The sequence below is a fragment of the Meleagris gallopavo genome, chromosome 17, assembly GCF_905368555.1.
Source record: "Meleagris gallopavo chromosome 17, MGAL_WU_HG_1.1, whole genome shotgun sequence".
Classification (NCBI taxonomy): Eukaryota; Metazoa; Chordata; class Aves; order Galliformes; family Phasianidae; genus Meleagris; species Meleagris gallopavo.
Genome location: NC_139420.1, coordinates 9,122,180 through 9,147,000, shown reverse-complemented (window position 1 = coordinate 9,147,000; position 24,821 = coordinate 9,122,180). Strand labels below are relative to the sequence as shown.

At 45.1% G+C, this 24,821-nt stretch overlaps 2 protein-coding genes and 1 long non-coding RNA gene across 7 annotated transcripts in view; 2 read left to right on the top strand and 1 right to left on the bottom strand.

The window, feature by feature from the left end:
- The window catches only part of RNF185 (ring finger protein 185), a 13,323-nt gene extending 4,346 nt beyond the window's left edge, over positions 1 to 8,977 (top strand). For 2 of the 3 annotated variants that reach the window (XM_085238594.1, XM_085238595.1), the window contains exons 2-7: positions 924 to 1,155; positions 2,710 to 2,728; positions 3,391 to 3,503; positions 4,021 to 4,075; positions 5,821 to 5,938; positions 7,044 to 8,977. In XM_085238594.1, the coding sequence (XP_085094720.1) occupies positions 924 to 1,155; positions 2,710 to 2,728; positions 3,391 to 3,503; positions 4,021 to 4,075; positions 5,821 to 5,938; positions 7,044 to 7,141 (635 nt within the window). In that variant the 3' untranslated portion in view covers positions 7,142 to 8,977. Of the gene's footprint in view, positions 1 to 258; positions 330 to 923; positions 1,156 to 2,709; positions 2,729 to 3,390; positions 3,504 to 4,020; positions 4,076 to 5,820; positions 5,939 to 7,043 lie in introns of those variants that run through there. The other variant, XM_085238596.1, reaches the window with a different exon arrangement.
- Positions 5,838 to 24,821, bottom strand: LOC146543193 (uncharacterized). Its single transcript, XR_014887049.1, has 3 exons — positions 23,278 to 24,821; positions 15,856 to 16,010; positions 5,838 to 5,968 (listed from the first exon to the last, which is right to left on the bottom strand). It is a non-coding gene; the product is annotated as an uncharacterized LOC146543193 (long non-coding RNA).
- Positions 9,275 to 24,821, top strand: part of LIMK2 (LIM domain kinase 2) — a 30,566-nt gene continuing 15,019 nt past the window's right edge. For 2 of the 3 annotated variants that reach the window (XM_085238582.1, XM_085238583.1), the window contains exons 1-2: positions 9,275 to 9,431; positions 11,233 to 11,332. In XM_085238582.1, the coding sequence (XP_085094708.1) occupies positions 9,416 to 9,431; positions 11,233 to 11,332 (116 nt within the window). In that variant the 5' untranslated portion in view covers positions 9,275 to 9,415. Of the gene's footprint in view, positions 9,432 to 11,232; positions 11,333 to 20,273; positions 20,744 to 24,821 lie in introns of those variants that run through there. The other variant, XM_031555982.2, reaches the window with a different exon arrangement.

The following is a 24,821-nucleotide window of genomic DNA, read 5'->3' as shown; positions in this document are numbered from 1 at the left end:
GCTGAAAGCAATGTGTGTTAAAGTGCAGCATCTGTGAATACTGAGCTGCCCTTCTGGGACGCTGTGCAAAGTGATGTAACTGAGTGAAAAGGCTCTGCAGGAATAAATCTCATCTTCTCCCTCGTTGTAGCTCAGTGTCACCACAGCAGAACTTTCATGAGGTTTGTGTGTATGAAGTTTACTTGACTGTGTTGTTGGATTGTGTTGTATGGAAGAGGGTTTTGACTGTAACAGCTACAGATACTGAGGTTTTATTTTGCAGTCCTGAGCCTGTGCTTCAGCACTGCTACAAAGAGGGAACACTTAAGGAAGCTTTAAATGTTTCTGGGGTAAGTTTGCAAAGTATTTGGCTTCTGAAAAATTCAGGTTCTCCTTTTCAAATGCTTCACTGTTTGTGCTTTGGCAAAAGGTTCAGATAATCACCTGTTTCTCCTCACAGCCTTTTCTAGGTGTTCACATTCCTGCAACAGATTGGAGAGGTTGTTGCTACTGAAGTAAAAGAAACGGTGTTCTTTGATAAATATGGTGATACTACAGAGAGGTGAAAGCGTGTCAGTTCAGTAATTTCTACGTTGCTGCTATAATTGTTAGAAATGTTTGATTGCTCTGAAGTATGACTAGGTGAGCTCATCTTTCTCTCAGCAAATGGCAGTTATGAAAAAACACGATGGCTTCGTTTTGACTGTGGACCTCAATTTCTTGTCAGTAAGTTTAAAATGCAGGCCATGTGATAAGTCAGGTCCTACAGCAGGATTTTAAAGTAGCTTAGCCAAGAGAGATCTTTTTTTAGAAGCTACATTAAACTAAAACCATCAACAGTAGGATTCAAGTGCATCTTAGGTAAATTACTGCTAGTTTGAATAAGGACAAGAATGCAATGCTATAATGCCAATAATGTATTTGTTTCCCTTTCTCACTGTTAGGATTCCAACAGGAAAATTTTCTTGCTCTTGTGTCTGAGGAGCTCCTCAGGATGGCGAGTAAAGGACCTACAACTTCTGCATCAACAAAGAGCTCCAGTACTGGAGGGACCAGTGGAAGCAGCAGCAGTAATGGTGCTGGGGACAACACTAATCAGGACAACACTTTTGAATGTAACATCTGTTTAGACACTGCCAAGGATGCAGTTATCAGCTTGTGTGGACATCTCTTCTGGTAAGTACACAAGTCCCCACAGATAAACCAGAACGCCGTGCATCCCTCTGATATTGTTCTGTTTATAGTTCTATTGGAAAAAAAAAAAAAAAAAGAGTTTTTGTCTTAAACTCAATAAGGACCGTGGCTTTGGGTTAGAAGCAGTTTGGCTTTGCCTCAAAACTGTTTTTATCTATTAAATTCCAGAAAGAAAGGTTTTTTTGCACCTTAAAATTTTATACCTTCTTTTGTAGAAGCAATGCCCTTTAGAAGTTGATTGGTTACATTTGTTATTTACTCTGTGCTGGCTGGGTTAGCATAGATACCTTTTTCACACCTAAATTCCTTACAGTTTAAAATTCCTTGCATACTTACAACCCCATCTGAAAGCAGGTTCTAGATGCCAAATTACAGTCATGCTACATGCATGTTATGGTTTTCCTTTGAAACAGTTTTGGGGATTTTTTTTTTTTTTCTTTTGAGGGAACTTGCTTTTCCATGTGATCTGCTTCTCTTTTCCAATGGAATTGCATTTATAATACTTTTTTCAATTTGACCTGGGTGTTTATGGCATGAGTATAGTAAGCATCTCAGCTTCTTACTTAGGTAGCTTGGTCTAGAATACACTCTTGAACATTAAAATGTTATGAATAATTGACATGGGTAATTTGTTTTATACAGTAGGTTAAATTATGCTCATTAATTAAACAAAGCCTAAAAGAGAGCATTTCTTTTCTGTGCTAATGTATGTAATGTCTAAAGGTACAGGTCTTTATTCTAAAGGAGATGGAAATTCATTTCCTCAAGCCATATTAAGATTAAACTGTTAGAAGGTCTACTATCATGGAATGGAACCTTAAAGAATAGAATGTATCTTGTCTGAATAGTGTTGCAAAGACCACTCTGAAAGCAGATGGCTGCTGAGCAGTTTTAGCTTCTATTTTTTTTTTTCCTTTGGATACTTCAGTTGCTGTGTTAATTTAAGCTCAGGAATATTACTGTATAATGGGGAGAAAAGTGGATCTCACAGCTGGCTCTGTTTTAAGCAGCAGATTAGCAAGAGGCAGCCTGGGGTCCATTCCAGCCTAAATTATTCCACAATTCTATGGAAGTGCCCAATGTTTTAACCAGATGACTCTCATGAATTCTATTAAGATCCTGGAGTCTCATTACTGGCATTTTTCTCATTTGCATCTTAACTCAGGGATATCTTCCTATGAGATCAGAAAAGAAAATTTGCAGTAAATACTACGAGATGAATTAAGCCTTTGTCTGGGGCTTTGGTATAGGTGAAGGTGCAGGAATTAAAGGTGATGCGGAGATGATCGTGTTAGCAACATAGTTAAATTGCATAACCTGGAGATCGGGCTTGGGCTCTGCTTTTAAAAATTGCTTTAATGGGAGGTTATGGAACTGGACAAACTGGATTCCAAGATTCTGTTGTCTCTAAGCTGTGTTATCCGGGGTGCACTTTATCCATTAGCGAGATCAAGTTGTGAGTAACTAATTACATCCCCCCCCCCCTCTTTTTTTTTTTTCTTCTCTGCGATCAAATTGTCCTGGGAACGCTCGCAGCTGGCCTTGTTTACACCAGGTAAGAAAGGTTTCCTTTTGCATTGTCTTTCATCAGCTCCAATGACTCAATAAAGCCCTTCGTTCTCTGGAGTATCCTCCCCCTTTTCAAATGCACTTCGTTTTTTCCAGGACAACTGCAATGTGCTGATATAATTTCACGCACAAGAACTTGCAATCTAGACTTTCAGCATAAAGAAAACTTAGATTCTCTTCTGCTTACTTCCCACGTTTCAGTTTCTTACCCAATAGGTATTGCTGGTTTTGGTAGGGGAATTACTGTAGGCAGTTCATGAAGGTTTAGTTTGCAGGCTTAAATGCTGAGTGTACTTCTTGCTGCATATGTATGTTTTACCTTGTGGTGCCATCATAGGACAGGATGACAGGAGGGTATCTGTGCAGGGCCTTGGCTTATGCAAAGCTGTTGGTGCTGCTTATTTCCTTGCATTTTTCCAGTGCAGTTCTAATGGTGTACACATCTGCAAGTGGACTGTGGCAGAGCAATAGCCAAAATGTCAATGCTTTAATGGAGAGCACTTACTATTTAGTACAACATTTTGCTCTGCAGCTTTCTGATAGGTTCCTAAAATCTCCCTGCCTGGCTACAAATTAGGTCTGCATGTTTTCATGGTTTTATTAGCTTTCTTATAATTTTTCTTTTTTTTTTTTTTAATTTTATTTTAGTGGTTAGAAACCAGGCCAAACAGACAAGTGTGCCCTGTTTGCAAAGCAGGAATCAGTAGAGATAAAGTTATTCCTCTGTATGGAAGAGGCAGCACTGGACAACAGGACCCCAGGTAATAAACAGAAATACAATATCTGTGTGACAACTGCTAGGGTTTAAGGTGAAACTACCAAAGTGTTGGATTCACAGTGTGATATGATGTCAAAAGACTGATAGAAATGACAATTCTGCTAAATATTTCTGGCTTTTTTAGGGTTTGAGTCTACATACCTTATTTGACTGGCAATTTATTTTAATTGGTTGTTAATTAACACTTAGAAATAGTAGGCTTCAATGGATGTTATTTGACTGGGGAGGCTTATATAAAATGTTCATGGACTTTATTGTTGATCTCCTGTTTCCAGCCTTTGCAATGGAATTTTTTTTGTACTGAAAAGTGCAATATCTTAGGAATGTGATCCTAAAAGTTCATGTAGCTGTTGGGTCTGTTCAGCCATGTTATTTTCAGTTTTGCTGCAGCATGGCCCTGTCAGAGCATTCTCCAAGTTAGTTCTGTCTTATGAACCAACCTATTGCAGATACTGCTGCCTGTGTGCTTGAATTTGAGCTAATTCTACAATTTTTTGTAGAGAGAAAACTCCACCACGACCCCAAGGACAGAGACCTGAACCAGAGAACAGAGGGGTAAGGGGAAAAAAAAAAAAAAAAAAAAAAAAAAAAAAGCTCAAGGAGATAGCTTGTTTTGGTGGTGCTTATTCATCTTGGAGGACACAATGTGTACATAAGGTTCTGTATGAGGATCCTGTAGAGATCCCCAGAGGCTGTTTATGAATAGGTGGTAGGTGCTGTGTGGCAGAAAGCTCCATTCCCATAGTGCTATTTACAGTCCTAAAGAATGCAATGAATTGAATTGTGCTGGATGAAAACAGCCCTTTGTGGAATTGCTGGAAATGCTGTTCTTCATACTTGATAGCTTTCCATGTACAGTCATAAGGAAAGCTTTGCTTTGGAAGTTCTATAGGATGTTGGTGTACCCTTGCATTTTAAGAAGAAAAGTAGATATGCTTGGTGGATATGTGCAAATTTGAAGTGGGATTTGTGGTTTTGTTGAGGAGATTACATAGAATGAATGTAAACAGCAGCTGGTGTATGTTAGAGATGTGGGAGTAGCTATAGAGCAGACCACAGTGTTTTCTGGCACAAAGACAGTGACCTGATGAAACAATGGTGTATTTCCAAGTAACTCAGCCCAGGTCCTCAGAGAGCATGTGCCTCATGGTTCAAGCAAACAGCTCTACTGGGTGTGATTAAGGAACATTTCTGTATTGTTTTTGATTGGGAGCATAGTAGTTCTCTCTCACTAGGGAGTTGCTTTCTTATTAAATCATCTGCTGTCCTTGCATTCAAGCTTTTAGCTGGTGCAGTAAGTCAAGGGAGTCTCAAAGATGTAGCAGTAGTGATGCTGTCTTCCTGTTTCCTGCAGGAGTGCTTTGCTGTCCCCTGCAGTTAGCCCTTACAGCATCCTTCATAGTATAGCATCTGACAAGAGTCACAATGAGTATCAGCACAGAAAAGTCTGGCTTTTATTATGTGAATGAAGTCATATTTGTCCTTCGTTGTTTGGAGGTGATCAGAGGGGTTTTTCAGAGTTGGTCACAGTTTTAACTCTGAGATCAGAAAACAGTTTGCTGGATTATAGAACACAGAGCAGTGACCCGTCCTCTTTTGAAATGTGGCACAGCTACTTAGATTTATATTTAGTTGATTCTCAAATGGGACATTGCTTTTATACACTAGGGTTCATCTTAATTCAGAACACTCTCTGATTTGATGTGGAATTTTAGTCTGGAGCCCTTGGAGTCAATGCTGTTGCACTGTACATCTTCTTTGGTGATTATATGCTACATCAGTTAGAATTCTGATATGATTTTTTAGTTTGTTTGGGTGTTGATAGTGCTCTTTATAATGACCAATGCCATCCCACAGGCAGTGTATCACTTTACTGAATGTTTAGATGATGCACACGTATCAAAAAATCAATGCAGGTTATTCTCTGCAGTATCTTTTTTATAGCTATGTGCCTAATAGCTGTTAATACAGAATTATTGATACAATTTTTAAATGTTCTGGTAATGTTGACTTTGATGTATTCTCATATACACATTGTTTGAAGTTGAAAAGGTTTATATAAACACTTCTGTTAATTTGCAGCCTTCAAGCACAAAGTGCAATTCCTACTTGTCATTTACTGAAACTTTTGGGTTGCTCTAGCAAGTTTACTGCTGTGATAAATGCTTTTAGCATGACAGCTTGGGAGGTATTTAACAACAGTGGCAGACTAGAAGTGTGACCAAAAGGCAAACAGTTCTGAAATAGGCTTTAAATTATTTGTACCTTTTTTTCCTCTTCTGTTGCTTTGTTCTCCGCAGGGATTCCAAGGCTTTGGGTTTGGAGATGGTGGCTTCCAAATGTCATTTGGAATTGGGGCGTTTCCCTTTGGTATTTTTGCCACGGCATTCAACATAAATGACGGGCGACCTCCTCCAGGTACCATGCATCCTTTCTTCTCAGGGAGTCCTATCACAAACATATTTTACAAACCCTTTTGTAACTTAAACAAATAACCTGTTAAATGACAAAACTTTCTGAATAGTAAAGTAAATCAGTACTGTATATGGAAATACAGGAAGAGGGAAACCGTGCAGTGGAAAAACAGTCCATTTCTGACATGTTTTGTGTGAGGGCTTATACGTATGTCACTTCTATCTGATTTCCTGGAGTGGTCTTGCCCTCTAAAAATGAAGTAGCCTCAAAAAACCTCTTCCCAGCTGCACTGTAGTCAAACTGAGTCTACCTGTTTTGCACACACAAACCTACAGCCCAGGTTTTCTCTGCAAAAGGTACTGTCTGGCAAATATTCTTCACTATATCATATGGCCTAGAAATCATAAGAAACAGAAGCATGTTTTTCATGTCACACCTGCTTTGCCAAAGACCTGTGCTGCCCTTTGTTCCACTGAATTTACTTATCATTTGTACTTCACGCTTCACTGAAAATTTGTGTGTAGATGTGACAGAGCAAGGAAATGAAAATTATGCTCCTCTAATAGCCACTGTTTAACCAGCTCCTTTGTCTTCTTTTCATCAATGGTGTCTATATGGAGGATTCAGAAAGGCACGTCTTGAGCTTTAAATTTGCATGCCTTTCATTAGTTCTCTTAGTCAAGAGTACACACACAGTTTTGCCATTTATTTACTCAGTTATTTCACCTTGAGGGGAAGGAGCTCCCAGGTAGAGGCAGTGGTGTTCCTTAGGATGGAAACACCTGTCAGCAGTGAATGTGGCTCAGCGCTGTCCCCAGAAGTACTCTGAGCACATCTGGATGCACTGTAGCACTTGGAGCTGCCTGCTGCTATTAGTCATGAGCAAACTTGCTACAGGTCCTGCTTCAGGGAGCTTGTGCTTCTCTTCCTTTTCAGTTTTCCAGCATGGATGGCCAATCTAGGGGTAGGAATACTGGCAGCTGCAGTTTTTTAGCAGGTGGATTTCTTGTGTATTTTATATATATGTAATGAGTGTACTATATGCAGAATATACAATATTCTAGAGAAGAGGAAGATGCTGAGCTGTGTTTTACTTCCTGTTTTCCAGCTGTTCCAGGGACTCCTCAATATGTGGATGAGCAGTTCCTATCCCGCCTCTTCCTGTTTGTGGCTCTGGTGATTATGTTCTGGCTGTTGATTGCATAAATCGTTTCCATTATTCTGAATACTCATAGCCAGAAAGGCTACTGAAACAGTTACAAACTGCTTCCCATCCCATTTTAAACCTCTTGGTGTCTGGTTCCGTAGCTAATCACGGGTTTCAGAAATTTTTGGTACTGCAGCACAGTGAAGAATCTCACATTTTTGCACCACGGTTGGAAATTAAACATTGGTTAAAATGTATTTCAGCTCGGCTGTCTAGTACAACAGGTTCTGACCACAAACCCTGGGCCTAGCTTTGAGCTCTGCTCCTAAAAGGAGTGCTGCTTTGAAATCCTGTGCCAATCAGTTACAACAGGTCTGTGAGAAAGACAGTTGCCCCAAGGTAGACTGGACAGGTAAGGAAACTTCTGCAGCGCCATCAGTATCTCATGCTTGGCAAACATGGTGGATCTGCCAGTGCTGTGGCTGTTACTCAGTTTCTTCAATCAACATCCAGCCTTCTTCAGGAAATCACCTGCAGCACAGCTGAGAGTCCTTGGGCACAGCATGTGATACAAATGGAACCAGGTGTGGAGACAGGTTTCTTTTCTTGCTGTTGTTTCCCACAGCAATGGAAAACTCCTGCCTGAAGCTGCTCTAATGGTGGTTAGAAGAGCTACTAATTTATGCTGCAATTTTTTTAAAGCCTAAATTTGCTGGAGCCAGACGCTGGAAGATTCTCTGAAGAAGCTGGGTGAGGTTATCGAGCAGTAGGACTTGCCTATCTGCCTCACCCAGCCCAGTTCCTCGCTGACATAACAGTGTTGCCTTCCGTGGTTCTGTGCAGCAGCACTTATGGATAATCCCCTCCCATCCATGCCACTGCAGCTACATTTCTTTCTCCCAGGGCTGTGAGACTTCCTACACAAGGTCACAAATAAAATCCCATTAACGACCCTGAAGTTTGGGGAGAGAAATGAGGGCTCTTCAAGAGAGATTAGAGCTTAAATATGGCATACCGTAAAATCATACGGGAGGAAAAATGAGATCCTGCACATGCCACAGCAAGGAACACTTGGAAGAGCTTCTCTGTGCAGCCATGCATGGCTACAACACAGCACAGAACGGCTACAGTGCAAGTCTTGTCAATATCTACCAAAGACACGAATTAGAAGTGCTGGAGGAGACCACGACCATCTCTGTGCTGAGGGGAAGATATTTCCAAAGGTGAAATGCAGCCCGTTTGGAATCACGTTGGGTGTACAGCTTTAAAAGTATTCCTGATATATTTGTATAGATTCCTTCAGAAGAGCAGACACGAGGGATTTCCTAATGAGATGAACAATTTTGATATTTCTCTGACTAGACAACTCCATTTCCTTTTTTTTTTCTTCTATTGTTTTTAGGTCGTTTTGATTCAGATCACTGATAGTCACGATGATTTCCTGCGAGATGAATATTGTGACTTCCCTCATCATAGACGTACAAACTGACAGAGCAAATCAAGTCTTAGAAATTTTGTTTCCATAGTTAAGCTCGTTAACGTGTATGGTTAAAGTTGCTGGGTAGGGCACCTCGATTAACTGTAGTGGGTTATTTGTGTAAGTGTAAGATGTGCGCTCCGGGCAGGGGCAGAGCGTTCCGTGCCTCCTTGCAGCGCCCTGGGAGCCGTGCTGGATGGAGGCTCGGACGGCTCTTCTCGGCTCTTCTCCGGCCATCGCGGTGCGGAAGCTCTGGAGGTGTCACGCCGTGTTTGTATCGTATCGCTCCCCTCGTATTCAGACTGCACGCAGCCGGTGACGGCTCGTTCAGTGAGTTATTACCGTTACTGTTCACTAATTTTCACTGTTGTGAAAGTGATTTAGAATTAAAAAAAAAAAAAAGAAAAAGAAAGAAAAAGGTTTTATATTGATGGGAGTGAGCTGCCGTTTCTTTGTGCTTGGCGATCGAGCCGAGGAGCCCGCTTACTGCACCGCGCCTCAGGAAGAGGGAGGCCGGGGCTCCGCTTCCCTCACAGCAGCGCTCCGGGCCGGGCCAGGTGACGGACGGCACCGCCGCTCCCGCCGCCGCATGTGGAGAGCGGGGCCGGGGCCGCGGCGGCGCCGCGATTGGTCCTCGCCGCGGAAAGGGCGGGCTCGCCCTCTCCGACGGAGCGTGAGGGAGGCGGAGCGCCGATTGGCCTGCGGCGAGGAAGGGGGCGGGGCTTCCCTCGGGGCGTGGCACGGCGCCGACAGAGCGGTTGGCGGGAGGGGGGGAACGGCGGCGCGAAGCGAGGGAGGCGCGCTCCCGGCCCGGGTGCGGCGCGGCGCGGCGCTGACGTCAGCGGGGCCCGAGGCCATGGCGGGGCCGCCAGGTGAGAGCCGCGGGGGCGCGCGACGGGGCGGGCGCGCCGCTCCGTCGCTCGGGGCCTGCGGCGGGGCCGCGCCGCTTCCTGCCGGCGTCCGGGCGGAGCCGCGGGATCGGGCCGCAGCAGCGGGGCTCCGCGGGCTTCTGGGCCCTCCGCGTCCTCGAGCCGCTCCGCGCCCGAGCGTTCCCCGCGGCGGTGCGACGCTCCGCGGCGACGTCCCGGCCCCGCCCCGCCCCGCCCCGCAGGTGCGAAACCGTAGCGGTGCCGCGTGGCGGTGCGCCGCGAGTTCCTCCGGCGGCGGCGGAGATCATCTGATCTCCGTGGGAGCGTAGCGGGGGGCTGCGCTTCGGCCGCTCGGACGTGACGGAGCTGCTGGCCGACCAAGCCCGCTACTGTACGGCGTCGGCACGGTTATGGCCAGCAGAGCGGACGTCTCGTTGACCTCTCGTGCCCTTGTCTCTTTCGGTTCTCCACTCCGCTTCAAATTCTCGCACTGCGGTGACTGCCGGGCTGCTGCTCCAGGCGTTCGGGTGCTGCATTGCGGGGCACGTCTGTTCCGTCAGGCACTCACAGTCACTGAGAGCTGAGTCCTGCTGTTACCCGCTGAGTGCAGAGCTATGCCTCGCTGACGCCTTGTGCTGCAGGCAGTAGCATCCTCTGAACTTAACACCCTAAAGAGGCTGTGGGTAAGGAAAGCACCGTCCCCATGGAAGAGGCATCCTTCCTAGCGCTGAGCTATCCATCCTCTGCAGCTTCCCTCCCTGGCAGCAGACAGCTGCTGTGATCGCAGGGCACTGAGGGCAGCTCCCTTCACTGGGAGCAGCCGCTCGGTCCGTGTAAGAGCTGTCTTACATAGCAGGGTGAAGCTGCAGAGGAAAGCCTCAGAAAGAAGGGGCAATCGCTGAGCAACCGCTGAGTTTTAACACTCTTCAGAAACTGGAAGTCTGTGGTTAGTGGTTTTCCTTCTCTAAGCGCAATTCTTTCCTTATGCATCTCTCCTGCAGTCAGCTTGCAGTAGCAGAAGGAAGCAGCATGATGTGTTCTTTGTGCCGTCCTGCACTCAGCCACATCCTCGGCTTTCTCTTGAATGCACCCAAACATCTGCTTGGATCTCAGATAGCATTTCTCTGTGCCAAATTAGTGCCGGAGTCTTTGTACTGTTGTTCTTTTTCCCAGCCTGTATGCATCCTGGCTGTCTCTGGGGCTTTATGACTTTCTGAACACTGCCAGTATTTTCTGAAAGGACAGCAGGCAGTGGCAGCTACTCCTCTTCCTAAGCCTGGCTCCAGTGCAGTGTTGGTTGCACAGTCTCTGCAGGAATATCCTTTTGAGTGTGTATTTCCTTCCTTGGTAGTCAAGTTGTTCTCCGCTGAATAAGGTTTGTCTTTTTTCCTGTTCTGGGAAATCCAATCACTTACCCAAAAGTGCAGAAATGTTATGTGCTGAGTCAGTGGCATGAGGGGAATGGTAACGTGCCTTCCTGGCGTAACGTGGCTGTAGGAATTGTCACACTTGGCCCATCGCCACCTGAAATCTCTGCTCCAAGGAGTAGTGCAGCTCTAACCGTGCCGTCCTCTGTGAAAAGTAATATTGTTTTCTTCTGCAGAATGTGGAGGAGCACGTGCTGATCTCAGGTCTGGAGGGAAAAAATGGGAGTTTAGGATATAAGAGTTCAATTTGGCAACCCTAAACATTGGGGCTACGGTATGCCTGGTGTAATTCAGGGCTGTTCTGTATCAGGGATGCAGCAGTCCTTGTTTTCTTTGATGTAAAATGGTTGTTGACGTCACCTTATTCCTGTATACAGGTGAAGAAGTCTGGAGATGCCTGGGATGTGGGGACCTCATTGCTGCTGGTCAGCGCCTCTATAGGACAGTTAATGAAGCTTGGCATGTTTCCTGTTTCCGGTAGGTGCAACTTTATAGCTTGTTCTGCTGGCTTGGAGAATGGTGGATGCAGCACCGGCGGTAACAGGAGGTTGGTCTCGAGGCCATGCCCTGCTGTTAGCTCTGTGTCTGACCTGCCCTGCAGCCTGTGCGGAGGCAGCATGCCGCTGGTCGCAGCCACGCTTCAGTACCCACAGCAGCCCTTTGGAACTGACCTTCAGTTCTGGCTGCAGTCTGATGCTGCCTGGCAAGGTGCTGCCATGCTGACGCACGCACATGTGGGAATACTGATAAAGTATAAATGGAGGCTCTGATTTGCTGCTGGTAGCAGAAGCCACACGTCTTTGTCTGCAGTTGCATTCCAAGATACTGCCCAGGCCACCTGAGCTCCCGTCGCTGTTTCCATATGTGGTAGGTGCAGGAGCAATATCAGGGTGTTGGGAAAGCTGCTGATTTGGCAGAGGGGGCTCTTGCCTTTCTTGCAAGTTCTCAGTCCAGTTTTCATACTCCAGAATAATATTTCTGAAGGGGCTTATGTTTGTCAGAGGAGCAGGAGCTTCTGTTGGCTTTTGGGTAGGAACAACTGTGTCTTGAATCTGGAGAAGTTAATGTTTTGGACCCTGTTAAAGCAAATAGAGGGTAAAGGAAGCCAAAGTGTGGCTTTGGAGGAATGTTTGCTGTGCCAAGACAGGCATCTGTCCCATTGTGTTTAATTTATTACTATAAAAAGACTTTGTTGAATTATTATGGTTATTGGTGTATTTTTTAAAAAAGCAAAGCATAGTAGGCTGCCAAAGCAACGCTAGCTCTGTTGACTTGGAAAATGTTGTTAGTTAGAATGCCTTGTTAATCACAGCTACTGCTCCATATCGCTGCAAATCCCAGTCTTTCTGGTCTGAGTATTCGTGTTCAGCTATGTTGTGTCAGCTTCACTGAGCCCTGTTTTTCTCTTCTCTCTAACAAGCTGGTGTCCTGTTGTGGAGCTTCCCTAGATTCTCCCAATTAGCCAAACTCCAATTTGTGTGCAAGTCTTTCTTCTATGCCTTCTATTCTACTATTTCTGATGCAGGTCCTGATTTGTAAATTCCTGGGTGCTTCTTGTTGAGGTGAATGACACCTGAGCTGGAGGCAAACCCTGCCCTTAATGGCACCAAACAGAGAATGTTATACTGTAGTTTGTATTGTAGAATGGAAGTCTTTTTTTTTTTTTTTTTTCCTTCCTATTGGTTTTCCATAGAAATGAAGATAACAGCTTTTCTCCTGAAATGTACAGTAACTTGCTGATGCTCTTTCAGTCATTACTTTTGGCTGCTGTGCTGCCCAGCTCAGAGGCCGTGCTGAGTGAACAATTGGAACCTGCACCAGAGGAAGCTGCCCTTCCCTTTTTCCTCGTTCCAGGCTAGCGCCGTTCATGCAAACACATTCCCAGTTTGCACACTGTTCTCCTTTCTCTTCTGTTATCCCTAAGCCATGCTGGGCTGCAGTCTTGTGCTTGATATCCCAAAGCCAAACTTTAAAAAGCCTCTAATGGTAGGAGCCTTTGGCAGCTGGTAGCTGTGAGTTCCGGCAGCTCTTGTGGAGTGTTTTTTACAGTCTTCCTGTGGATTAGCTGCGTCTCTGGCCTGGCACATGATTTCTCTAATGCTGATTGGCATTGATTCAGTCTCGTTAGCTCTGTTAAGCTCGTTAGCTTGGTCAGGCAAGGCTGCTGATCATGCTTGGCACCGGCGGTAGCTGACGTACATGCGTGTCTCTGAGGATTTAAGTTTTTTGTCACTTCCCTCCTTCCTCAAGCTGCGTGTACAGGAGCTTTGTCTCTGAAACTTGTGTTTTCTCTGGTGTGGCTCGGAGGGACAAGCAAATCCCTATTCATATATCTTGGATATTTTACATTGTTCTTTGGCCAGCTGATCCATAGGCTTGAATCTGTTGGGTTAGAGCTGCCCGTGGAGTCTTCCTTTAGCTGTTTCTGACACAATCTCTGTTGTGAATTAACTCTGAATGTGCTTTTTTTTGCCTCTGTAATCTGTTGAGTTAGCATCCATTTCAAAGGTCATTTTTTTTAATTGATAAGTGACTTGCTTGGATTTGGAACATATATTGCACAAGAATTCAAACTTAGATAAGGAAATACAGAGGTGACATGCTGTCTTTTTCCTAGATCTGGATCACTTTTACGGAAGGGAATTGTTGGAAGAAGAATGTGTGTTTGTTTTTTACTACCTAGACATGCTGTTCTTTTAGCTTTTAGTCCATTCTGTCCATATTACAAAATAGAAGGTACTGCCTCATATACATAAAATATCAACACCTGGGGTTTTGATGTCCGTTGTTTTGTTGATTACCCCCCCCTTCCCTCCATCTCCCCACAGACAAAGACAGTATTAAATACAATTCCTTCTTTTTATAGGGATGTTGCACATTTACACACCTGAGGGATGGGATGTCATCCAGAGAGACTTAGACAGGTTGAGCAGTGGGCTCAGGTGAACCTTGTAAGGTTCAACAAATCCAAGTCTTGCACCTGGGTCGTGGCAGCCCTGCTATCAGTACAAGCCAGGGGGTGTAAGGATGGAGTACAGCCCTGCCAAAAGAGGACTTGGGGATACTGGTGGATGGCAGCTGGATGTAAGCTAGCAAAGCCCTCAGCCCAGAATGCCAACCAGATGATGGGTTGCATCTAAAGAAGCACAACCAACAGGACAAGGAGGGGATCTGCCCCTCTGCTCTGTGCTGTGAGACCTCACCTGGACTGCTGCGTCCAGATGTGGGGTCCTCAGTACAGGAGAGACATGGACCTGTTGGGGTGCATCCAGGGGAGGGCCACAAAAATGCTCCAAGGGATGGAAAACCTCCCTGTGAGAACAGGCTGAGCTGGGACTGTGCAGCATGGAGAGGAGAAGACTCTGGGGAGAGCTAAGAGCAGCCTTCAGTATCTAAAGGGGGTCTATAAGAAAGAAGGGGACAGACTCTTCAGCAGGGTCTGTGTCTTGTGTGTCTTGATGGGACAAGAGGAAATGGTTTCAAACAAAAAGAGGAGAGATTTAGATTGGATATAAGGAAGAAGTTGTTTACAATGGGGTGGTGAGGCACTGCTCAGGGCGCCCAGAGAGGTGGCGGTGCCCCATCCCTGCAGACACCCACAGTCAGGGGATGGGGCTGTGAGCCCTCCTGGAGCTGTGGGTGTCCCTGGGCACTGCAGGGGGGTTGGACTGGATGGCTTTTAAGGATCCCTTCCAACTCAAACCATTTTGTGATTCTGTTTGAATCTGAGTAGGATGGGATGAGAAGACTCATATGCGCAGTTTTGTTATGGACGCAGTATTAGTGGAAAATATAGTATTGATTATTTGAAAACTACAGATTCAGATCAAGTCTGCTGGATACATTCAAGTGGAAAATGCTTTTGGATTCAGATGAAGGAAGTTATTGAGAATGGTGGTAGGAATCCCTGCTGTAGCAGAGTGCTTAAGAACCTTTTAGGAAGGAAGACGGCTGAGGTTAAGTTCCTTCCGAACTGAAATAACAGAGGATGTATATTATTATGGTCTATAAAATGAATTTAATTTAAGTAGCCAAGCAACGCAGGCTTGCTGCAGAAATCTCAAACAAAAGCCAAACCCTCCACGTTAGAGAAAAAATGTTCAAAGTGTATCTTCAAAATACTCAAGTCTATCAAATGTGATGGATTTCTAAAGATTTGAGTTTCAGATTTAAATACAGACTATTTAGTTTATATCCCCAAACAAAAAAATTAGAAGCTGAAAATCATCAGGAGCTTGCAGAATGGAGTCCTGATTCTGGAAGAGGAAAGGAAAACACAGGGAATTTTGTATTGATCCAAACTTTTTTCATTAGTTGGCCTAAAGAACCGAGGGACTGAAGATGAGGATGACCATAAACCATTAATTCAGCTTGGGCCAATATTTCCATTTTGCTGAATACAGCAGACTTTTATGCGTATGCAGTGCAGCTTGATCTGGAGAGAACTACTGATGGCTTTATGAATTAGTTTTAAAAATGATATTATAAAATAGTTAATGCCAAGTTAGCAGTATAAACGGTTGATTTAAAAAGTGCAAGCTTTTGATATCCGAGTATACATTAAATCTTTTCATGTTGATGGGGAGTTACGTCATTATATGTAACCAATTTTAAGTAGCAAATTGACTTTCCAGTGTAATATATTGGCTACAATTAAATACAGTCTTGAAATCCAGAAGAAACCGCTTACACTTGTTAATATAATAGTAACATGAAGTCTAAACTAATAAAATTTGTTTAAATCACACTATAAACTGATGTATTATTTAAAGTTAATTCATATGACAGATTGTTTTTGTACTCAAGTGCTTGCACTCTTCTCTTTTTTTAATTAAACTTTCCTGTTACCCTTTACTGGATCTAGAAGCTACTGCAAAGTGCTGTAAGCTCCAGCAGGCTTTCCTTTAAACAGGAACTTGAAAACACAGAGCAGTTTTGGCAGAGTGCAGATCTGGCTCTGTCTCCTTTGGGTATTCTGAAGCGAATGTGAAACAAATTACCTTTCTGCCCATTTCTCAGCAGACGTTGAAAGGAGGTTCTTCCCGGAATCCCTCGCTGCTGCCCGTGGTGTTGGTCTGCAGCATGACAAGTGTCTGCTATTGGAGCACGGGGCTGGATTCACCGTTCTGCGTGCTGAGGGGTGCCCGAGTCCCAGCTACAGAGGAGAAGGAGACCCACAGTTCATTTGCAAATTCTAGTGATTTGATTTTCTTATAGAGGCATCTATTTTTTTTTTCTATACTGAACAGTATTTTGTGTATGCTTAGGAATATTTTTGCTCAGCAAAACTTAATGAATCACCTTGATTCTTTTTACATTTGGGGGTGCAGGAAGGCAAACCTGGCAGTCTTGCATGTGTAATTTCTTATGTGTAGTAGTTGAGTATCTTACAGGGGTTGAAGGATAAACTAGATGTCTTCTGAGGGTATTTCCTGGATCTTTTTCCTGTGGCTCTTAGAATACCTTCTAAACTTACCCTTCTGTTTGAAGCAATACATACAGCTTAGGAATGATCACAAAACTGGTCAGCTAATGGGTCACCAGGCAGTGTGCTGTCACTGCAGCTTGTCAATCTCTCAGGCTACATCTACTAGCTCTTCACTGTCCTTAATGTTACAATTTGTCTGTCTTTAGAAATCTGGCTGCCATTTGAATCCATTTCTTCTAGTTGTGTTCACAATGGATGTGGAAAGCAAGCTTTTTAACCCCCCTTCTGTTCTTCAAGTAACCTTTTCCTGTTTGCAAGCAGCAGTCATGTCTCTTGTCAGTCTTGGCTAGGCTGAGCTGAAGAAGCCCTGGATCTAGTTCTTTTTCATAGGCTGTGTATAGACTTCAGTATAGCTCTCTTGGTTCAAGTTGTTTGGCACGGGCCTTCACTTTCTGAGAGCTGCTTCCTCCCCACAGACAACTGGACAAAGAGATGTGCAGTGACAGGATGTGAAGCTGAAATGTACAGATGTTGGCAGATAAAGATGTAAGCACAGGTATGTTCAAGATGCATTTGAAAGGAGGTGGTGTTTGCTACTTTAAATCTTCCTTCAACTCTTCCAGCTGTGAACGCAGTCAGGTTTTCTACGCATACCAGGTGAATTTGGGGGCAGTAACAATGCATGTGAAATACGACAGGAACAGCAAAAGAGGGATCTTCCTGGTCCTTCTGTAGTTTCTGAGAATTTCATAAAGCTATTAGAGCCTCAGAGGTGACAGCTCCTCTCCACTAATCCTGCAGGCCCCTGGGAATGCCTCTTTAATGACGACTCCATCAGCTTTGAAATAGAGCAGCTCGCTATCAGATGTTGGGAGGAATAGTTGCTAAGTGCCTGTTTGCACACGGGTTGCCACAACTGCTCAGGAATTTAAAAATCCAAAGGAATTGAGTAACACTTCACAGGTGCAAGTGGTCACATTCCTCAGGTGAATCTTAACTGCTATTGGAGACATGGATGACAGCCCTTTGTATCTAGGGGAGCTGGAAGTTCCAGTCTGAGCTTTTTAGTTAACTTGTGCAGCTTGTGCTTTAGGAGACTGTTATCAGAGAATGTAATATCAGTGTAATTACAGTTACTCACACAGACCAGTATGTGCCAGGCTTTCCACATGAGTGAGATGGGATCCTTCCCCCAAAGAGTTCAGCAGTCTGCACAGACAAAGCAGCAAGCTAGGAAGCAAGTAAAGATGCTGTGTGCCAGTCCTGCTGCCACCAGTTACATGTTGTCATCATTTACAGATCAGAAGTTGCTGCTTCTGAAATTATGTATGATCTATGAAGTTTCAAGGAGTCTCAGTTTCTTTGGTTTGCTTCTCAGGCTGTAGGTATTTAGTAGGTCTGCAGCCATTAGGTACGTATGGGGGATACATGGGCTCTCCATCTTACAGTGGTGTTGGATACTGAAAGGCATTACTGTCTGAAGTTCTGCTGCTGTTGAGAGCTGAGGTGCAGTAGCCAAGATGAGCTTCACTTCTCTGTTTGTTTTGGTTTGCTGAAGAGCTGTGTGCAAGAGCTTTCACTCAGCAGTGTGTGCGTAGCAAGTGGTGTTTGTTTCATACCTGATGTCAGGAGCTTGACTCTGTCTTTCAACACCAGTGAAGCCTGTGTTAGGTGTAAGTGCCTTGGAAATACAATGAGGTGTTAGGATTGTATTGATGAATTTGGAATGCCTCCAAACTGCACCCATGCTGAAACAAAGACCTGCTGCAGCCTCTTTTTAGGCATCAAGTGGTGCCTTTTCCCCAGCTTACACCAGTCCACACACATACTGAAGTGCCTGTCTGTGCCAGGGTAAATCTGTGTATCCTAGGGCTGGAAGATAGGCTGAGCACTGCATCTGTCTGTAGATATGCTATTGGACAGAATAAACTGTAGTAAACAAGGTGTCTAGCTATGCAACCAAACCTTTCTGCTTAAAGTTCTTAATCACTTGAATATCACAAAGCTATGATGCATTTTTCTGGGAACAGAGCTGTAAAATCTATGGTGTTTTGCAGCTCAGTTTGCATGTTGAGTCATTGTTGAAGCTTTTCACGTGTTCCCTTCACTTGCCAGCTGTAATGTTCAAGCTTATATCTCTGGCAAAAATCACTGTGCAATTCCACAGCACGGGAAGAAAAGCAGCCCCTGTTGTGCAGTAGAGATACTGTGTCAGCATTTGCAAGAGAGAAATACAGATACTTGACCTCAGATTGTTTAAAAATAAATTTGCTTTGGTGCATGTTGGTGTTTAGAGATGGTATCGGTAAAATTACACAGAAAAGGTCCCCTCCACCTGCTCATCAACATTCTTGAAGTGCAGTCATTCTGGCAGGAATTCAGATCTAGAATGAATGAATAGTTTAACACCTTTTCCAGAGCCCTATTATCAGGGCTGTTGCGTTCTCAAATAGGTCATACAGACAAAAGCAAGAAGTAAGAAGAGAATTCTGCACAGGACATGGAAAGTTACTGACTGCTGCTGGGGCTCGCTGCTAAAGTAAAATCATTTTGATAAGATGTTTCCTGTTTAAAATAGGCATTTGGACTACGTGTCCTTTGGCTTTAAGGAAGTCTTAGACAAAATCCTTTCCCAGTTGCTTAGCTGTCTGGGTGGCTTTTATTACTTTGAAGTTAGGCTTTATCTACTGGCTTCATTCACAGACTAGCTGGCTGCTTATCACATCTGTGGATCAGAACTTCAAAGGTTTGTCTGTAAGGTTGGGATTTATGAGGTCACGTGGAATCCCCCTTGGAGGGAGTTCAGCCCACGGTAGCAGTTCTGTGGGGAAAAGCCTTTGTCTGTAGGTGATACTGCGGCAAGGAGGGGCTCTGCGATGCACCGGAGGTATGTGTGTGTTGTGGGGTGGTGCTGATAGCCAGGGGAGAGCTGGGTTGTGAGCACTGGTCCATTTACAGCACGCAACGTATAGAGAATGTGGGAGACCAGAGCGCATTCCTAGACACAGACTCACCGTGTTGCTGCTTCCAGTAGAGCTGTGTGAAATGTCAGAAGGAATTAGATCCGTGCTGGAGCTGACAGCCTCACTGGGCTCTGCAGCACTTTGCTGTGCTTTTACAGCCAGCCTTAGAAACTGCACCGAATGAGGGAAAAGGGAGAAAATTATATGTGTGTTTATTATTATTTTCATGAAGATGGCTGTTTAAGAAAGAAGGGGGGGGGAAAGTGCTGCCTGGCTTTCTGCTTACTTCAATAGCAAGCAACAGCTGTCAAATCTGTAGCCAAGGCTCAGCCCCCAAGCATCCATCGGACAATATGCCAACAGAGGTGAGCATCTCCAGTAAAAGCACATCTGAGTAGTGTTGCCTCTGGAACATACATGATTTTCAGGCTGCGTTCAGGCATGCCAGGCTTTGCTGACTGTACAGAAATGGGAGGGCTCGGTGTAGCAGCATACATTTGTTGCATCTCAGTTTCTTGCTATCAGTTTTAGCTGATTTGGCCACTGGGGATCACGCTTGGCTTCAGAGCAAGCAAAGTGATGTAACTACATGTGCTGCAAGTAGGAGAGAGTACTGCCTGTGCTGATTTATACCTCTCAACTTCCTTCCAGGAGATGCAGATTAGGTTAAGTGATTGAATGATCTCTGTGTTGAAAGTGTTGGAAGAAAAGTTACTTTTCCTTGGATGAAGCACCCTGGGAAGTTACTTTCTGCAAGAGGATGACCAAACAGACTGAAGGTGCTGTGAAGGCAGTATATCTCAGCTCACTGTATGGGATTTAGGGAAGTATGTAGTAAACATTAATCTGAAGGGGATTGGCTAGCTGTCTTCCTTAGTCTCAGCCTTCCTTGATTTGTCCATCAGAAAGTGGCACTGCTGCAAAGAGTGGCTTCAGGTTAATGACTTGGCAAAAGCGACCCTCATTCAGCACTTACTAATGCAGCCCCCTTTGGATCAAAGCTCCACCCACGCCTTGCAGAGAAGTAGAGCTTATTCAGCCTCTGCAGCCACACGCTGTCCTCCTGCAATGGCTCCTCCCCTCCCACCGTTGGGTGGATCCAGAGAAGGGAAAACTTGACAATAGTTAGCAAGCAGCAGAGCTTGGAAGAACTATTGCAGAAGCATGTCTAACTAGGCTGGGTAGCAGTCATTCTATCCTCCCCAAGGGTGCCGGTGCTGCTGAGTGCAGGAGAGGATGGTTTCAGCCATGGGAGCCAGGAAAAATCTGAGAAGAAATGAGCAGACGAGAGACCTGGCATTCCTTGGGCAGCTTGAAACAGAGGTGAGGTGTCTGAATCAGCGCAAGATTAAATGAGCACTGGCTGCTGCCATGTTGGCAGAACAGAGCCGTTCAGAGGCAGTTGGACAAGTTTGTGGCTGAGCCGGTTTATCCACTGTTGAAGATGGGAAGTTACTTGTCAGCCCCTGCTTACTTCGCTCCCAAGGATCCCTTTCGGTAAGTCTTGCATGGGATTAGCAGTTGATCTTCAAGCTGTCATTTCACCCCTGTAACACCATCCTAAGCAGTTAGCATGTGAGATGCAAAGAGTGAGGTCCGGGCTCGTGTGCAGGGAACAGCTGGCCTCAACTCAAGGTGCTTTGAGGAGAGGTGCTGCTTACCAGCCTCCCTACTTGCTCTGCGAGGAGAGGCACCAGTGTTGCAGAGCAGTGTCTGTGTAGCCCAGGCAGGGAGAGTGCTTTACAGAGGGGCAATACACGCTGCTTTACCCCGGGCCCCTGTGCTTTACTCCACTGCCAGAGAAATGAGATTACTGTGGCTGCTGCTACTTGCATCTCTTCCAGTGCTGCTTTACTGGGGCACAGTATGGGCTGAGGGAGTGCCACATGCTGCTGTGGAGTTCAAGGAGATGATGTAATCCGCAGTGAGGCAATCCATAATCTTGTTTGAGAAAGAAATAAAGTACCTTGCAGGTAACGAGGGACTTGCCACACACTTCACTTAAGTGGAAATGATTCTTGTCCCGTGATATTTTGGTTTGTATTAACAACCATTTTTGGCTCGGTCAAACAAGTGAGGCTTGAGAAAGGCTACAGAATAAGGCTTTGATTGCATTACATCTCCATGGTGAAAGCTGTTAGCGGGGCTGAGTGCAGCCAGGATGGTGACTGACATTAATGTGCTGATAAGGTGAATAAATGGGGGCTGGCAGTTCCATTGTCTCTCTCCTGTCCCCTCTGCCTGGATTTGCACATTATTGATTCTGTTCCTACAAACACTGGTGCACTGATTTGGAGGTGGGTAGCCTTTTGTTAGCACAGAGTAGGGTAGGAATAAATACTGCTGTGCAATGGCTAAACTTCAGTAGCAACTTTCTGAGAAAGCATCCTCTTTCAGAAGTCAGGTGAGCAGCCACTCATTATTTGTACTGCAGAGAGAGCATCATGCTAAGCCGTAGGTTCACCCACTAAGTGGCATGAAAATAGCTTTGCATAGTCAGAGCTTAAATGTTATGTACCTAGTCTGTGTTTTGTCGCATCTGTGCTTCTTTGGCCAGCATCTTAGAGCCAGAGCACACACTTGTGCTGGGCCCAGCTGAGAAGCCTTTGGGTTTGCTGCAGGCTGGAGCTGTGCAGCCTGTCCGCAGCCTGTCCTCTTCCCCTCTGCCTGCAGAATTGGAACCGCAGTCCTTTGGAGCCTAGCAGTAACTGATCCAGCCTGACAGTGTGTGGGGGGTAGATTTTATTAATGAGCCCTTCTCAAAGGGATCATCTCTTCAGTGCCAGGGAAGTCTTTGCTTCCATGAGGGTATTGGCTTTCGTTTAGATGTAAAAGAGATGTCCCATGGATTGAATCTCCATCTCGCTGAAAACCAGGCCGGGTACGTGGTGCCACTTGATCTTCCCACTGCCCCCCACAAACCAAGCAGCCATCAAGCACCGATTTGTGAACTCTTGCTGCAGCATTACATTCTCAGGGTCTTGTTCTAGGTGCTGACAGGGCTCCTGGAGGATGACTACAGGAGGCAGATTAAATTATTCTTAATTACTAAGGATGTGAAGTGAAGATTCACTGTATAATAAGAGCTCTGCAGATCTGAAAGTGGCGGCTAGTGTGCAAGAGGAGCCACATCAAACATGGCTGCTAGCAGTCCTCCAAAAAATGTGGTTACCATGCTTGGCTACTATGCCATAAGAATGGCAAATCATGGATTAGCTGCTTGTAATCTAAAAGAGAAGTAAGAAGTCTTTTCTTTTGATTGCAGTGACTGGCAAAGATGAGCTTGTTTACTTTCTCTAAAGGTAACTGAATTCCTTTTTCAGCAGATGTGAGGACAAGCAATGGCAGTGTTGTAACACTGCGTGCTCCAGTGAGGTGGGAAAGGAAGGAGACAATGCTTCTACCTTCTGTGATAAAGACCTGACGTGTCTCTTCAATGAAAGTCATGTGGAACATTCATGTGATGTCTTTATCATCTGGGTAAAGGCACTGAAACAGTTCTTATAACTATACCTGTGTGGTGTCAGCCCTCAACACCTGACAAATCTAATGCCTTTCTAAGTGATAGTGAGGGATGAAACAGCCGGTTAGAGCCATTACCAGCACCTAGCTTTTCTGGGGCTGGTTGCTTTGTTCCTGTTGCCTCATTGCCCAGGGTGGGGTGCTGAGCCTTGAGCTGCAAACTTGTCCTGTCCAGATTTGTTTAATTGCATAGCAAAGAACTGACTGCTTGCTGGCTCCACCCCCTCACCTTCATTTTGCTATGGGTTTGTTGCAAATTAAATACCAATGCTTGTTTCCAGATGGAAGCAAAAAGGTGCTGCAAGGTTGGAATCAGTAAGGAAGCAGGGGGAAGGCAAAGGGAGGACAAATGTATGTGATCTTCTGCAGCCTGTCTGAAGCAACTGCAGTTGTGTTGTTTTTGTAGAAACTTCAAGTTTCTTAAGTAGAAAAAGATGTGGTTGAAGTTGGAGAAGGGGGTAAAGAAGTTTAAGGAGGTATTGTGCTTAAAAGCAAATAAAATAGCCCACCTGCTTGGGGAGAACTTGGACAGAAAGGTGGTTCTTGAAGTCCTGGTAGAGCAGTCCCCAATCTGCAGTGTTGCTGTCTGCATCCCAGGTGCAGGTCTGGTCACAGCTCCCTGTTTGAAGATGTAATCATGCTCTGAGCATGCACTGGTACAGGCATGCACGCAGAAGTCAGGTAAGTCTGAGGGATCCATGCTGAGCCAGATGTTCCTGCCACAGGGTGATAGGAATCTTTGCTGTTGGTCTCCACTTGTTCTTTCTCCCTCCCACTCACCTACTTGATCATTCAGCTTGGGGTATTTACTGCAAGCAAAGCCAAGGACTAGTGGTTGAAGGCAAAATGCATCACAGGGCCCTCTAGGTCTCTTGCATACCATGAGCAGGGTGTAACCCTTACAGTGCCCCAAGGCTTGGGCTATAATAATTCAAGTAGTAAGGTGGAGTTACTGCTCCCCCTGCTCAGAAGTTAACAGGGGTTGTTGCACGTGCTGGAGCCCTTTCCCATCACAGAAGGAGGGGAAACAGTATTTGGAGCTCCTCAGCTAGGAGAACAGTATAAAGCAAAGGAGCAGCTTTCCTGAGGGCAGGGTATGGCAATAAGTACTGAGGTGTGTTTTCCCCTAAAACTGTAGGCTACTTACAGGCAGCTTCATCTTGTTGCTTGGCAGTCTCTTGAGACAGAGTAAAGAACTCTGGTTGGAGTTGGTTCCATGTTGGATCACAACCGGCGTCTCATATCAGTACGCTCATTACATGTTGGTGGAGTTTACAAGGAATGTCTTTGGCACAAATGAGCTTTTAGAAAGCTTGTGAAAGGTGAGGCCAGCAGTAGCTCTCTTCTTAGACTGGAAGCATGTGAAATGTGTACCTCCACTGCCACACACTGCCTTTAATGCACTTGGTGCTGTAGAGAGCCCTGCTGCGCAGGAGGGCACACTCACACCTCCCTTGGGGTTCCCCTCCAGTACATTAACAGAGCTACTTATTGAGGCAGGAGAAGAAATTCCTCCTCCAGCCTTTGGGAAAACACTGTGCTGATAAAGGCATCAAGGTGTTGCCTAAAACCAAGTAATGGTCACTAACCTGCCTTGGGTTCTGTGCTCAGAAACAGCCAGTGCCAGGCTGTTTTCCTTTTAAAGTCTGAGAACGTGCTGCCCAGGGCTAATGGAATAATCTTCAGTGGTGCAACTGCTGAGGGAGTGTAGTCCTGTCTGTGGACTTATCTCTTCATTAAGTCACACCTCTGTGCTGCAGAAGTTAAATTCCTTTACCCAGCGTGTCCTGCTGAGACAGGATTATTTGGTGCTCAGGAAGCCTGAAGATCTGGGTTCTGCTTCTGATTTGCTGAAATGATATCTGCAACAGAATTGCTGCATCTCTTTCCTTGTTGGAGGGTTTTGTTTGTCTATTAGCTTTTTGCAGATAAAGGATGAATAACGATTGTTTCTTGAAATGGCAGCTTTTGAGAAAGGGTGGTCTGTGGAGGATTAGAGGGGCTTTCCACAAAGCTTGGTGTGAAATTGGTTTTGTATTGCATAGGGAAGTGG